The sequence below is a fragment of the Halichondria panicea genome, chromosome 10 (genome assembly GCF_963675165.1).
Source record: "Halichondria panicea chromosome 10, odHalPani1.1, whole genome shotgun sequence".
In the NCBI taxonomy this organism is placed as follows: domain Eukaryota; kingdom Metazoa; phylum Porifera; class Demospongiae; order Suberitida; family Halichondriidae; genus Halichondria; species Halichondria panicea.
Window position 1 is genome coordinate 5,764,436 of NC_087386.1, and position 13,803 is coordinate 5,778,238.

Sequence of the window (13,803 nt, forward strand, 5' to 3'; positions counted from 1 at the left end):
TCTCTAGTTCTACGATGGTCGTATAGTTGTCTTCTCAAGCAGCAGTTAGAAGTACCATAGGAAGCATGCACAAAGACTTGCTATAGCCAGTCCTTCCAAGCTCAGACATTCCGACCATACGACTGTCGTGAAGTAGACGAGAGGCTCTTCTGGCTTCAGACTAGTGTGCAAGCCTTCTTGATCAACACAATAGAAGCACAGCACGGTAGATAGGGGGAAAAGAAGGGGATTCCCCATATTCTACAGCAAAACTAAGTGCATGCGCACTCTCAGTAGACACCAGGCCGCATTTTCCTCCCTTCCATTCGATACCAAAGAATCGGCCTGGGAACGAGGCTACCTCTGTGTATGAGTGGACTGAGTAGTGGAGAGTGTACAATTAGCTTGTCCAGTTGCTGTGATATATAATTATATGGTTTATGGTCTATAACAGAACAACCAGACAGCTCTGCATATAGCCAGTAGGAATGGACATGATGAGATAGTGAGGGTCCTTTTAGCAGCCAAGGCTACAGTCAACACTCAGACCAAGGTTGGTTTTGTTGTACAAACACATTTCCCACAACATGCTGTTTACATTGTTTTCCTCTTATGTACAGGAGGGAGAGACTCCTCTTTGGACAGCCAGTTTCCATGGTCACCAGAAATGTATGGAGCTTCTAATCGATGCTGGGGCCAATGTTGATGTACCCAAAGAGGTGAGTGTAAGTAGCTGTACACACATCTCAGAGGCCACTAGCCACAGAGCCTCCCCATGTTCTGTTGACCTGGTCCATTAGACACCAGAGCTAGTCATGTTTGTGTAGAGAGCACTGGTAGTTGGTGTACTGAGGTACGACACGCATCTCGTGATCTCTCTTTTAATTGCATTCCAATGTAATGCACAAAAACTTTGACTAAGGCTCAAGGGTAGTATAGTTTAGACCTAGATCTAACTGTTTCCGTCACTGAACCTCAGCTAGCTAGAGACAGAGCTATAGGCTTGTTGTACAGCTATTTTCTTTCAGTAGCAGTAGTATAGTAGACTTTCATCGAAGTTAGTATTAGATGGGCGTGGCCTGTCCATATAGGCTATTGTCAGCCTTCACTCCTTTCAGACGATTGTCATCCACACTGTTGCTGGTTATGAGTATTTTGTTAACATAGCAGGCTAGGGGTAGCTATCAGAATGCTATCAGATGGCAACCTTCCATCTAACTTTCTATACCGTATAGCACGAAATTTTCGCGAATTTCGGTGGTTAGCGATCCGACACGAAAATTAAGTCCACGAAAATTGTTCTTTAATTACTATAACGTGCAAAGATTAAAAGACGTGTCTTCCTGTAAGCAGTTATTCCACGAACATTGTGCAACGAAATGGTTTTGAGGCCATTCCAAGAAATATAAGTGCCTCGAAAATTTCGCGCTATACGGTATGTGACATCATTACTGAGCATACACGTTGTTATCCTGTGTTAGCCGGTATCTGGCTCTCAGAGGAAGTGCGGCCTGGGATCGAGGCTAGTGTATCCCCTGACATTAGTGTAGATAGTCTTGTGATATTGTATAATGAGTGGGTCTGTGATAAGTGATGGTTCACCTGCTCACACTATCTTGACTCCGTACAGACAACTGGAACCACAGCGTTGTGGATAGCTGCTCAGAATGGTCATGTGAGGGCAGTGGAATTGTTGATTGCTGCGAATGCTCAAGTTGAAATTCAAGAGAAGGTGAGATTTACTGCTTATAAAATTATCTGTATTAATAATTATTTGGTCTTGTTGAGAAGGGACAGCATTGCACATTGCCAGCTATTATTACTAGCTGTTTGTTTGTTTAAAAATATTTGGATGTTTACAGGATGGTTGGACGGCATTGCACATAGCCAGTCAGAATGGTCACTGTGGAGTTGTTAGAATGTTGTTGGAGGCCAAAGCTGACGTCCACATCAAGACTAATGTGAGTCACGCTGCATGATTGTAATCACTATACGTATTACTAGAATATTTTGCGAATTAACCAAGTCAGCGGAAAAATTGACCCTTTGCGATCACTATTGCGTTCTGGCGAGGATCGTCTGTATTTTATTGTTGCGAATTGATCAACCCTCGCAAAGTTGGCGTATGTTTGATGCATTCTAGTATATAGTACAGTAGTTAGGTATACCTTAATGTTACTACCGTATAGCCGGTAATTTTCGTGGGGCAAAAAATTCGTTATTTTCGAGGGCAAGCTAGCTGACCTCCACGAAATTTTAACGTAGGCGTGGCTTACCGGAATGTATGAATGCAGTGCAGGCAATGAGACTAAACAAATTATTTACCCCACAAAAATTACCCGCTATATGGTACATGTATGTATTATAAACGAGTACTAATTTTAGCGAATTTGTAATTAACGCTAAATTAAGACCTCGCTAATAATTATTATTATAACGCATTATGAATTTCAAAAAAGTTCTCTTGAGAGTAAGCTATAGCAAGCTAGCCCCTGTATCTGACTCAAAACTTTCCTTTCGAGCTTAAAACTGGCTGTCCTTAATCAGTGGACTGGCCGACTGGACTGGACTGGACTTTGACCTGACTGTTGCAACACCAATTACATTCCTTTTCTCCAAGACCACATTGACAAATGATCTGACCATTTTGACAAATAATTATTGTGCTAATGAATTTTCTGCCAAAATTAGTACTCTAAAAAATCTGATACGCTAAAATTACTACTGTCTATTTATTAGTAACCTTAATTAAGGTAACAATTATTCATCACCATGTTCTACTGGTTATGTGTAATTGTGTTAAAATTCCTTATTTCCCTTCATCACTAACTGCTCACATACCCACTATACAGGACGGACATACTGCCTATGATGTGGCTAGTAGGAAGGGCCACACTCAAGTGTGTGAACTACTACACTGACTCTGTACCTTATTAACTGTACTGTTACCATGGCAGCTAGCCTCTGATAGATACGTTGATTGCTTTACACTACATCATTTTGTCTTTTTTGTCTACAGTTTCACCATATTTTATTACTGTTACATTTGAATTTTCTTTGATCATGTAAAACTTGAAATTTGGTCAATAATGGGAGCGATGTGCAAAATTAATAGATTGTTCGATTAAAAAGTTTGTCTGCTAGCTATAGCTATAAGTGTTTGATTCTCAATCACATCTTGAGGTAGCTATAGGAATCTGCAATGTCTCCACTTGTAGTAGATAAGAGATGACAGCATGATGATCACATGACACAGCTGTAGAGGAAATATACAATAATCAAAAAGAGAAAATAATTATTACCACGAATAATTTAAATCTAATTCATCAACCAGCTCAACTTCTATAGCTATAGGGTATGTTTCTTCGATCACTATCATTAATGCAAATACAAGATCTCACAGGTTACCATAGATACACAGCCAAACTGACTTCCCTCACTATTCCGTAGAGGGGACTCAAACAAAGATCTACAAACAGACAGCTAGCTTCAACATGTATTAACACACAAGCACCCTCTGTAAAGGAATACTCCATCTCTCACCATAATGAAGAGGTGTCTGATTGTCTGTGTCCTCAATATTAACATCTGCTCCCCTCTTCACAAGTAGTTTCACCATGTTCAGGTTGCCACGGTCACAGGCCCAGTGAAGGGAGACAACACGCACACTAGTGCAGTATAGGGGGGGTGGTCCACTGTGTGGGCCGGGAGACAACACGCACACTAGTGCAGTATAGGGGGGTGGTCCACTGTGTGGGGGGAGACAACACGCACACTAGTGCAGTACAGGGGGGTGGTCCACTGTGTGGGGGGAGACAACACGCACACTAGGTCCACTGTGTGGGGGGAGACAACACGCACACTAGTGCAGTATAGGGGGGTGGTCCACTGTGTGGGGGGAGACAAAACGCACACTAGTGCAGTATAGGGGGGTGGTCCACTGTGTGGGGGGAGACAACACGCACACTAGTGCAGTATAGGGGGGGTGGTCCACTGTGTGAGGGAGACAACACGCACACTAGTGCAGTATAGGGGGGTGGTCCACTGTGTGGGGGGAGACAACACGCACACTAGTGCAGTATAGGGGGGTGGTCCACTGTGTGGGGGGAGACAAAACGCACACTAGTGCAGTATAGGGGGGTGGTCCACTGTGTGGGGGGAGACAACACGCACACTAGTGCAGTATAGGGGGGGTGGTCCACTGTGTGGGGGAGACAACACGCACACTAGTGCAGTATAGGGGGGTGGTCCACTGTGTGGGGGGAGACAACACGCACACTAGTGCAGTATAGGGGGGGTGGTCCACTGTGTGGGGGGAGACAACACGCACACTAGTGCAGTATAGGGGGGTGGTCCACTGTGTGGGGGGAGACAACACGCACACTAGTGCAGTATAGGGGGGGTGGTCCACTGTGTGGGGGAGACAACACGCACACTAGTGCAGTATAGGGGGGTGGTCCACTGTGTGGGGGGAGACAACACGCACACTAGTGCAGTATAGGGGGGGTGGTCCACTGTGTGGGGGAGACAACACGCACACTAGTGCAGTATAGGGGGGTGGTCCACTGTGTGGGGGGAGACAACACGCACACTAGTGCAGTATAGGGGGGGTGGTCCACTGTGTGGGGGGAGACAACACGCACACTAGTGCAGTATAGGGGGGTGGTCCACTGTGTGGGGGGAGACAACACGCACACTAGTGCAGTATAGGGGGGGTGGTCCACTGTGTGGGGGGAGACAACACGCACACTAGTGCAGTATAGGGGGGTGGTCCACTGTGTGGGGGGAGACAACACGCAAACTAGTGCAGTATAGGGGGGTGGTCCACTGTGTGGGGGGAGACAACACGCAAACTAGTGCAGTATAGGGGGGTGGTCCACTGTGTGGGGGGAGACAACACGCACACTAGTGCAGTATAGGGGGGTGGTCCACTGTGTGGGGGGAGACAACACGCACACTAGTGCAGTATAGGGGGGGTGGTCCACTGTGTGGGGGAGACAACACGCACACTAGTGCTGTATAGGGGGGTGGTCCACTGTGTGGGGGGAGACAACACGCACACTAGTGCAGTATAGGGGGGTGGTCCACTGTGTGGGGGGAGACAACACGCACACTAGTGCAGTATAGGGGGGGGGTGGTCCACTGTGTGGGGGGAGACAACACGCACACTAGTGCAGTATAGGGGGGTGGTCCACTGTGTGGGGGGAGACAACATGCACACTAGTGCTGTATAGGGGGGTGGTCCACTGTGTGGGGGAGACAACATGCACACTAGTGCTGTATAGGGGGGTGGTCCACTGTGTGGGGGGAGACAACACGCACACTAGTGCAGTATAGGGGGGTGGTCCACTGTGTGGGGGGAGACAACACGCACACTAGTGCAGTATAGGGGGGTGGTCCACTGTGTGGGGGGAGACAACACGCACACTAGTGCAGTATAGGGGGGTGGTCCACTGTGTGGGGGGAGACAAAACGAACACTAGTGCAGTATAGGGGGGTGGTCCACTGTGTGGGGGAGACAACATGCACACTAGTGCTGTATAGGGGGGTGGTCCACTGTGTGGGGGGAGACAACACGCACACTAGTGCAGTATAGGGGGGGGGTGGTCCACTGTGTGGGGGGAGACAACACGCACACTAGTGCAGTATAGGGGGGTGGTCCACTGTGTGGGGGGAGACAACACGCACACTAGTGCAGTATAGGGGGGTGGTCCACTGTGTGGGGGGAGACAAAACGCACACTAGTGCAGTATAGGGGGGTGGTCCACTGTGTGGGGGAGACAACATGCACACTAGTGCTGTATAGGGGGGTGGTCCACTGTGTGGGGGGAGACAACACGCACACTAGTGCAGTATAGGGGGGTGGTCCACTGTGTGGGGGGAGACAACACGCACACTACAGTAGGTCCACTGTGTGGGGGGAGACAACACGCACACTAGTGCAGTATAGGGGGGGTGGTCCACTGTGTGGGGGGAGACAACACGCACACTAGTGCAGTATAGGGGGGTGGTCCACTGTGTGGGGGGAGACAACCCGCACACTAGGTCCACTGTGTGGGGGGAGACAACACGCACACTAGTGCAGTATAGGGGGGGGTGGTCCACTGTGTGGGGGGAGACAACACGCACACTAGTGCAGTATAGGGGGGTGGTCCAGTGTGTGGGGGGAGACAACACGCACACTAGTGCAGTATAGGGGGGTGGTCCAGTGTGTGGGGGGAGACAACACGCACACTAGTGCAGTATAGGGGGGTGGTCCACTGTGTGGGGGGAAACAACACGCACACTAAGTCCACTGTGTGGGGGGAGACAACACGCACACTAGTGCAGTATAGGGGGGTGGTCCACTGTGTGGGGGGAGACAACACGCACACTAGTGCAGTATAGGGGGGTGGTCCACTGTGTGGGGGGAGACAATACGCACACTAATGCAGTATAGGGGGGTGGTCCACTGTGTGGGGGGAGACAACACGCACACTAGTGCAGTATAGGGGGGGTGGTCCACTGTGTGGGGGGAGACAATACGCACACTAATGCAGTATAGGGGGGTGGTCCACTGTGTGGGGGGAGACAACACGCACACTAGTGCAGTATAGGGGGGTGGTCCACTGTGTGGGGGGAGACAACACGCACACTAGTGCAGTATAGGGGGGTGGTCCACTGTGTGGGGGGAGACAACACGCACACTAGTGCAGTATAGGGGGGTGGTCCACTGTGTGGGGGGAGACAACACGCACACTAGTGCAGTATGGGGGGGTGGTCCACTGTGTGGGGGGAGACAACACGCACACTAATGCAGTATGGGGGGATGGTCACTGTGTGGGGGGAGACAACACGCACACTAGTGCAGTATAGGGGGGTGGTCCACTGTGTGGGGGGAGACAACACGCACACTAGGTCCACTGTGTGGGGGGAGACAACACGCACACTAGTGCAGTATAGGGGGGTGGTCCACTGTGTGGGGGGAGACAACACGCACACTAGTGCAGTATAGGGGGGTGGTCCACTGTGTGGGGGGAGACAACACGCACACTAGTGCAGTATAGGGGGGTGGTCCACTGTGTGGGGGGAGACAACACGCACACTAGTGCAGTATAGGGGGGTGGTCCACTGTGTGGGGGGAGACTACACGCACACTAGTGCAGTATAGGGGGGTGGTCACTGTGTGGGGGGACACAACACGCACACTAGTGCAGTATAGGGGGGTGGTCCACTGTGTGGGAGGAGACAACACGCACACTAATGCAGTATAGGGGGGTGGTCCACTGTGTGGGGGGAGACAACACGCACACTAGTGCAGTATAGGGGGGTGGTCCACTGTGTGGGGGGAGACAACACGCACACTAGTGCAGTATAGGGGGGTGGTCCACTGTGTGGGGGGGGACAACACGCACACTAGTGCAGTATAGGGGGGTGGTCACTGTGTGGGGGGAGACAACACGCACACTAGTGCAGTATAGGGGGGTGGTCACTGTGTGGGGGGAGACAACACGCACACTAGTGCAGTATAGGGGGGTGGTCCACTGTGTGGGGGGAGACAACACGCACACTAATGCAGTATAGGGGGGTGGTCCACTGTGTGGGGGGAGACAACACGCACACTAATGCAGTATAGGGGGGTGGTCCACTGTGTGGGGGGAGACAACACGCACACTAATGCAGTATAGGGGGGTGGTCTACCGTGTGGGAGGAGACAACACGCACACACTAATGCAGTATAGGGGGTGGTCCACTGTGTGGGGGGAGACAACACGCACACTAATGCAGTATAGGGGGGTGGTCCACTGTGTGGGGGGAGACAACACGCACACTAATGCAGTATAGGGGGGTGGTCCACTGTGTGGGAGGAGACAACACGCACACACTAATGCAGTATAGGGGGGTGGTCCACTGTGTGGGGGGAGACAACACACACACTAATGCAGTATAGGGGGGTGGTCCACTGTGTGGGGGGAGACAACACACACACTAGTGCAGTATAGGGGGGTGGTCCACTGTGTGGGGGGAGACAACACACACACTAATGCAGTATAGGGGGGTGGTCCACTGTGTGGGGGGAGACAACACACACACTAATGCAGTATAGGGGGGTGGTCCACTGTGTGGGGGGAGACAACACACACACTAGTGCAGTATAGGGGGGTGGTCCACTGTGTGGGGGGAGACAACACACACACTAATGCAGTATAGGGGGGTGGTCCACTGTGTGAGGGGAGACAATACACACACACTAATGGATACACAGTCAAGGATGTTGTGGGAACACTATTAAAAGAGCCCCTCTATTATGACCTGCACTAATTATACCCGCCCACACACATTGTTCACAGCAACAATGGAGCTACATCAGCACACACTGAGATGGCTACTGGCTACACTAACAAAGAGCAGATGACACCGCAGCCTTAAGGGAGAAGGGCTTACCAAGGTTCTCCAACTTAAAGTTGAGGAAGTCCTGAGCAGCGTGGTCCAGGCTCTCATAGTCCTCTGGTTTGACCATGAACCCCAACACCTCGGTGTTCAGAATGTGCATAGGCAGATCTACAGTGGAGGGAAGGGGACAATTCAAACTAGTTATGGTTTGGGTAATTTGATAAGCTTGAAGAGTCTGTCCAACACAGTACCTGCCATTTTTGCCGAGTATGCCAAGTGTGTGACCTCATCCATGGGTCCAGTGAACCCGTCCAGTGCCGGCCAGTGTTGGAGCCTCTCTGACCCCGCCCACTTCGGGTCAACGAGGAGGGCGGAGTGAACCACAGGGACTGGGATACAGCCCACCTGCGTCCCTTGGAGGATAGGGATATAGTCAGGGGTACGTTTGTAGTAGCCCTGAGGGGAAACAGTCAAAAGATGAAAACGCATTATTTGGTCAAGTTGTCAGACACAGGTCACACTTGATTGACACTTGACATTGGGAATGACTTAATTTGTACACAGTGCATTGGCACAGTACAGCTTGTGGGCATGTTCATGATAGAGAGGCAGACTTTACACAAAAGTACAGTGCGACAGTATGGTATAATCCATGAAATGGAGTACCCTCCACTCCACTAGATCTAGACCTCCTTAGCTCAACTCACCCGGCTGTCTATTCCACACCAGAAGTTGGAGTAAGCAGCATCCTTGCCCGACTTTAGCATCGGAGCCACTATTGCCCTGTGTGTGGTGTGTGTGTGATATGTGCAGTGTGTGTGGGTGTGGGGGGACCATACAATGTTGACTATGTAATCAATGTGAGAGTGTTGATGAATGGTAATAGCGACTAAATGCTGTGTGTCTATTTGTTAAGACAATAAGAGCATTTTTTGAGACAATGGCTTTAGCCTACACGCTGTATCTATCGCTATAGCAACACACAGGAAAAGGTCAGCTGACTCTCAGAGTACGTTGTCTGAATCTCACTCTATTACAGACAAATCAAATAGTTCAACAATGGAGAAAAAATAAACAGTAATCCAATGTCAGCCATAACTAAAGGCCAGGCACTCACAGACAGAGGAAACTCTTAATGCTTTACACTGTACATATCTGAGCAGAGCTACAGTGTGGTCACCCTCTAATAATACAGACAGGTTAAAAAGCCCCAAAGTCTCCATAGCATGTGTTTCAATCAACCTGTGTTACTGCCCAAGGGGGATCCCCTCCCTATGGACTGTACACGCACTGACTTACCTTTGCTGATCCATCAGAATCCGTAGTGTCCTGTTGTTCACCAGAAAGTTGTCACAGTCTAGCCGCTGGATAAACAACAATTGTATAGGTAATCTGAGCTAGATACTGTGGATACCAAAATTGCAATAACTAAAACTGTATCTACTACTGTCTTGGGCAGACTAACAGTGGTTGAAATAAAGAGGTGGCCTGCTAACACAGGTCCAAACACATGCTATGGAGACTTTGGGCCTCATTAATTAACCTGGCTGTATTATAGAGGGTGACCTGCTTACAGGGTGACCACTATAGACAGGTTTCACTGTATCATAATGGTACGTCTAGAGATAGCCTAGCTAGGTCCTTACAATAGATGGGCTGGGAACGAGGCTAGAGATGGTCACACTGATAACTCACAAGGAGGTAGTCTGCCCCTGAACGCCTGGCCGCCTCCAGACCTTCCTGTCTCAACTGGGCAACATGGACGAACCTCTCGTCATGCTCCTCGAAAGGGTCAAGGTTCGGATACAGCCACTCGTCTGATGACTTCAAGTCCACAGATTTGTACACGAGCTTAACGTTTTCTGCCCACTCAGCAAGTATTGCCGTGGTGTTGTCACCGTTATGGTCTGTTCTGATCCTACAGTGTAGTTAATGATATTCATAGGTGGGTGGGGCTGGTACAAACACAATAGGGGTTTTGTTTGCATGCAAGAAACAGAAATAGAAATTCTGCAAACTATTACATACAATGCATCTGATATAGAGTAACAACCTCTAATGCATAGTGGAAGGTGCAACTTACCACAATGAAATCCTGTCTTTAGGATAGTCCAAGTTCTCCAGATAACCGAGAAAGTTGGGTAGCATGTGAGCTGAATTTCTAGCCAGAATAGCAAGGAAGACACTCGGCAGATCTTCAGTTGCTTCTAAAGAGGAGTCTCCATTGTCCAACGTATATACAGACGGTATGGCAGTCACAAGGAGAGCTTAGTTGGGCGGAGCCCGACCGTCCCTGACGGGAGGTCGGGTTGCGCAATTGCAAGCCTATCTGGGATTTGTTCTAGCGCCACTATAGTGGCGCCCTATCAGATTGCAGCATTTTTCACGTGGCTTGGTTACACTTCCGCTTGCATCTAGTTGCAAAACCGCATGCAGTATTGCTGTGCCATCCTTGTGGTTTACACGTCATCAAGTCGGTTAACACCCACTTGAGAATAATAATATTCATAGCAGTACTACATAATGCGCAGAACAAATCCCAGATAGGCTTGCAACCCGACCTCCCGTCAGGGACGGTCGGGCTCCGCCCAACTAAGGAGAGCTATGCACACAGCAAGTGCAATCAAGTGTATCGAGAGACTATTCATAGATGATCTGTGGAGCTGGGAATTTTAATTTGATAGAGTTTATCTGGTATTTCTGAACATCTGACTGGTGATTATTTCACTGCTTCTCGAGCCTTACTCTATGTGACAGCCTCGCTTTTTGATCTTTGATGGAGAACTGTGCTTCTTTATCTTGACAAGAAGAGGATGTCCCTATTGTTATTGCTTTAACTGAGCATGCGCAGTACGAACGTGCCCTGCCCTTTATGTAAACTGTGCAAATGGCTACAAGAAGTGACCTTGATGCTCTGGTGGTCCAGGTGGAAGGATTGAATCTAGAGGAGAACAAAGCTGGCTCAGGGGCTTATGGCTGTGTCTTTAGAGTGACGGTGAATGGAAGACACTGCATTGCTAAGAAGCTTCACTCCATATTGCTCCAAGAGCGATCCCTTGGACAGAGGGAGAGCATTGTGACAAAGTTCAGAAATGAATGTCAAATTCTGAGTGTTTTACATCACCCCAACATAGTTGTTTTCGTTGGAGTCCATTACGGCCGCGATAAGAACGACATCAGTCTAATAATGGAGAGGCTTCATTCCGACTTGGCTGATTTCGTTGAAACCCATCGAGACACGAATATCGCCACTAGAATCCATATCCTGTATGATGTATCCAAGGGACTTCACTATCTCCACTCTTTGACCCCTCCCCTCATCCATCGTGACCTCACTGCTCCCAACATCCTGCTCACTGACGACCTCACTGCCAAAATCGGAGACCTGGGCGTCTCCAGATACGTTGATCTGGAGAGATTGACTCATGTTCTGACAAAAATTCCTGGAAATCCAACCTACATGCCTCCCGAGTGTCATGAAAAACGGCCCACCTACACTACCAAGCTGGACATCTTCTCATTCGGTCATCTCATCATTCACACTGTTATCGGTGATTTCCCTGAAGTCTCGTACTTTACTCCTGAGGTTATCAAGCACGTGGATGATGGGAAAATGGAGCTCATGCGTCGAAGCACTGCTGTCCATGGTGACAAAATGGGGGAGAAACACGCTCTTTATCCTCTTGTTGTTAGCTGCCTCCATGACCGACCTCAACAGAGACCATCAGTTGACGAAGTGATTGTCTCACTCAGAAAGCTGTGTCTACAGCACCCCAGAATGGTACGTGAGTGAGTGGGTGGAGGTATCAAATGTGCATTGTCAGCTTATATAGTGTTAGTGTCGACTGTATGCTGGTACTTCTGTGTGGGTGGCTATAGAATCTTGAACAGTATATAACATGTACATACAATTTTGTCATTCTATCTTTTAGATGTGTTTACAGATAATGTATTTTCTCCCAGGCATTTTTGGATGCTTATAAGACGGGTGATGTGGGTGTGGTTCTGGAGCTACTGGAGTGTGGGGCTGATCCCAACCAGGCAGACAAGGTGAGGGGAATACTGTCTACAGTGCCAATATGTCCGTTGGTTGATGATGTTGTCTCTACAGGATGGTTGGACTGCTCTTTACTGGGCCAGTAGGAATGGACATGATGAGATAGTGAGGGTCCTCTTAGCAGCCAAGGCTACAGTCAACACTCAGATCAAGGTTTGTTTTGTTGTACAAATACATTTCCCACAACATGCTGTTTACATTGTTTCCCTCCTATGTACAGTCGGGAGAGACCCCTCTTTGGGTAGCCAGTTTCAATGGTCATCAGAAATGTATGGAGCTCCTAATCGATGCTGGGGCCAATGTTGATGTACCCAATGAGGTGAGTGTAAGTAGCTCTATACACATAGCCTCGATTCCAGGCCGATTAAAGTACGGCCTGGTACTTATTGCATGGTGATAGTGAGCATGTGATAGTTTGTTCTCCAGAATCTGGGGAATCCCCTCTTTTCTTTCCATGTACATTAGCTTAGCTCTCTATTGTGTTGTTCCAGAAGGCTTTCACACTAGTCTGAAGCCAAAAGAGGCTCTCATCCACTTCTATGACAGCTGTGTGGTCAGGATATCTTAGCTTGGATCTGTACAGGCTATGGGAAGTGTATGGTGATTCTTGCATAGACAACCTGGCTATAGGACCATCGTAGACGTAGATGAGAGCCTCCAAACTAGTGTTCAAGCCTTCTAAGCAATAGATACAGCTTCACGGAACTCAGTATGGAGATAAAATATTACGAAACATATTCTTAGGGACTAAATTACGGGTACTAAGGTTTTACGTTTGTAGTACGATTACCCATATTCTGAAGGTACCAGGCAGTATTTTAATGCGGCCTGGAATCGAGGCTACTATACACACATCTCAGAGGCCACTAGCCACAAAGCCTCCTCATGTTCTGTTGACCTGGTCCATTAGACACCAGAGCTAGTCATGTTTGTGTAGAGAGCGCTGGTAGTTGGTGTACCGAGGTACAACGCGCATCTCGTGATCTATCCAATCTTTTTTACATTGGTTTTCAATGCAATGTGTTCCCCACAATAACTCTGTTATTTTGTGACTAAGGCTCTAGGGTAGTATAGTTTAGACCTAGATCTAACTGTTTCCGTTGCTGAACCCCAGTGAACCCTATTCAGTTAGGAGATATGCTTGCTACAAATGTTGAGAGCACTGCACCTTTCATATACATCTGGACGAGTTCTAACCAGGACCTCAGCTGGAGAAACACTATAGCTAGCCATAGAGACCTTGAGCAATGTACAGAGCCAGCTAAATTGTCAGTTACAAGTGTTGTACAAGCCTAGAGTTTGTCGTAGCAAGGTCACGATAAACTGCCAGCTAAGCAAACGTCATCAATTAAAAAAGTGTCCTCTGCCCTGACATTAGTGTAGATAGTCATGTG

General features: G+C 48.7%; 3 protein-coding genes and 1 long non-coding RNA gene across 4 annotated transcripts in view; 2 read left to right on the forward strand and 2 right to left on the reverse strand.

Moving 5' to 3' along the window:
* LOC135342679 (ankyrin repeat and protein kinase domain-containing protein 1-like) overlaps positions 1 to 3,040 on the forward strand; it is a 63,565-nt gene extending 60,525 nt beyond the window's left edge. The window contains exons 7-8 of the mRNA XM_064539484.1: positions 1,842 to 1,940; positions 2,832 to 3,040. Of these exons, the coding sequence (XP_064395554.1) occupies positions 1,842 to 1,940; positions 2,832 to 2,900 (168 nt within the window). The 3' untranslated portion in view covers positions 2,901 to 3,040. The remainder of the gene's footprint in view (positions 1 to 1,841; positions 1,941 to 2,831) is intronic.
* The window catches only part of LOC135342575 (uncharacterized), a 242,336-nt gene that overhangs the window by 73,982 nt on the left and 154,551 nt on the right, over positions 1 to 13,803 (forward strand). The window contains exons 25-26 of the mRNA XM_064539323.1: positions 434 to 532; positions 600 to 698. Coding sequence (XP_064395393.1) covers positions 434 to 532; positions 600 to 698 — 198 coding nt within the window. The remainder of the gene's footprint in view (positions 1 to 433; positions 533 to 599; positions 699 to 13,803) is intronic.
* LOC135342650 (procollagen galactosyltransferase 2-like) overlaps positions 1 to 13,803 on the reverse strand; it is a 92,677-nt gene that overhangs the window by 52,453 nt on the left and 26,421 nt on the right. The gene's annotated exons all lie outside the window — the stretch shown is intronic.
* Positions 3,020 to 3,516, reverse strand: LOC135342843 (uncharacterized). The gene is made up of 2 exons (XR_010396968.1): positions 3,282 to 3,516; positions 3,020 to 3,235 (listed from the first exon to the last, which is right to left on the reverse strand). It is a non-coding gene; the product is annotated as an uncharacterized LOC135342843 (long non-coding RNA).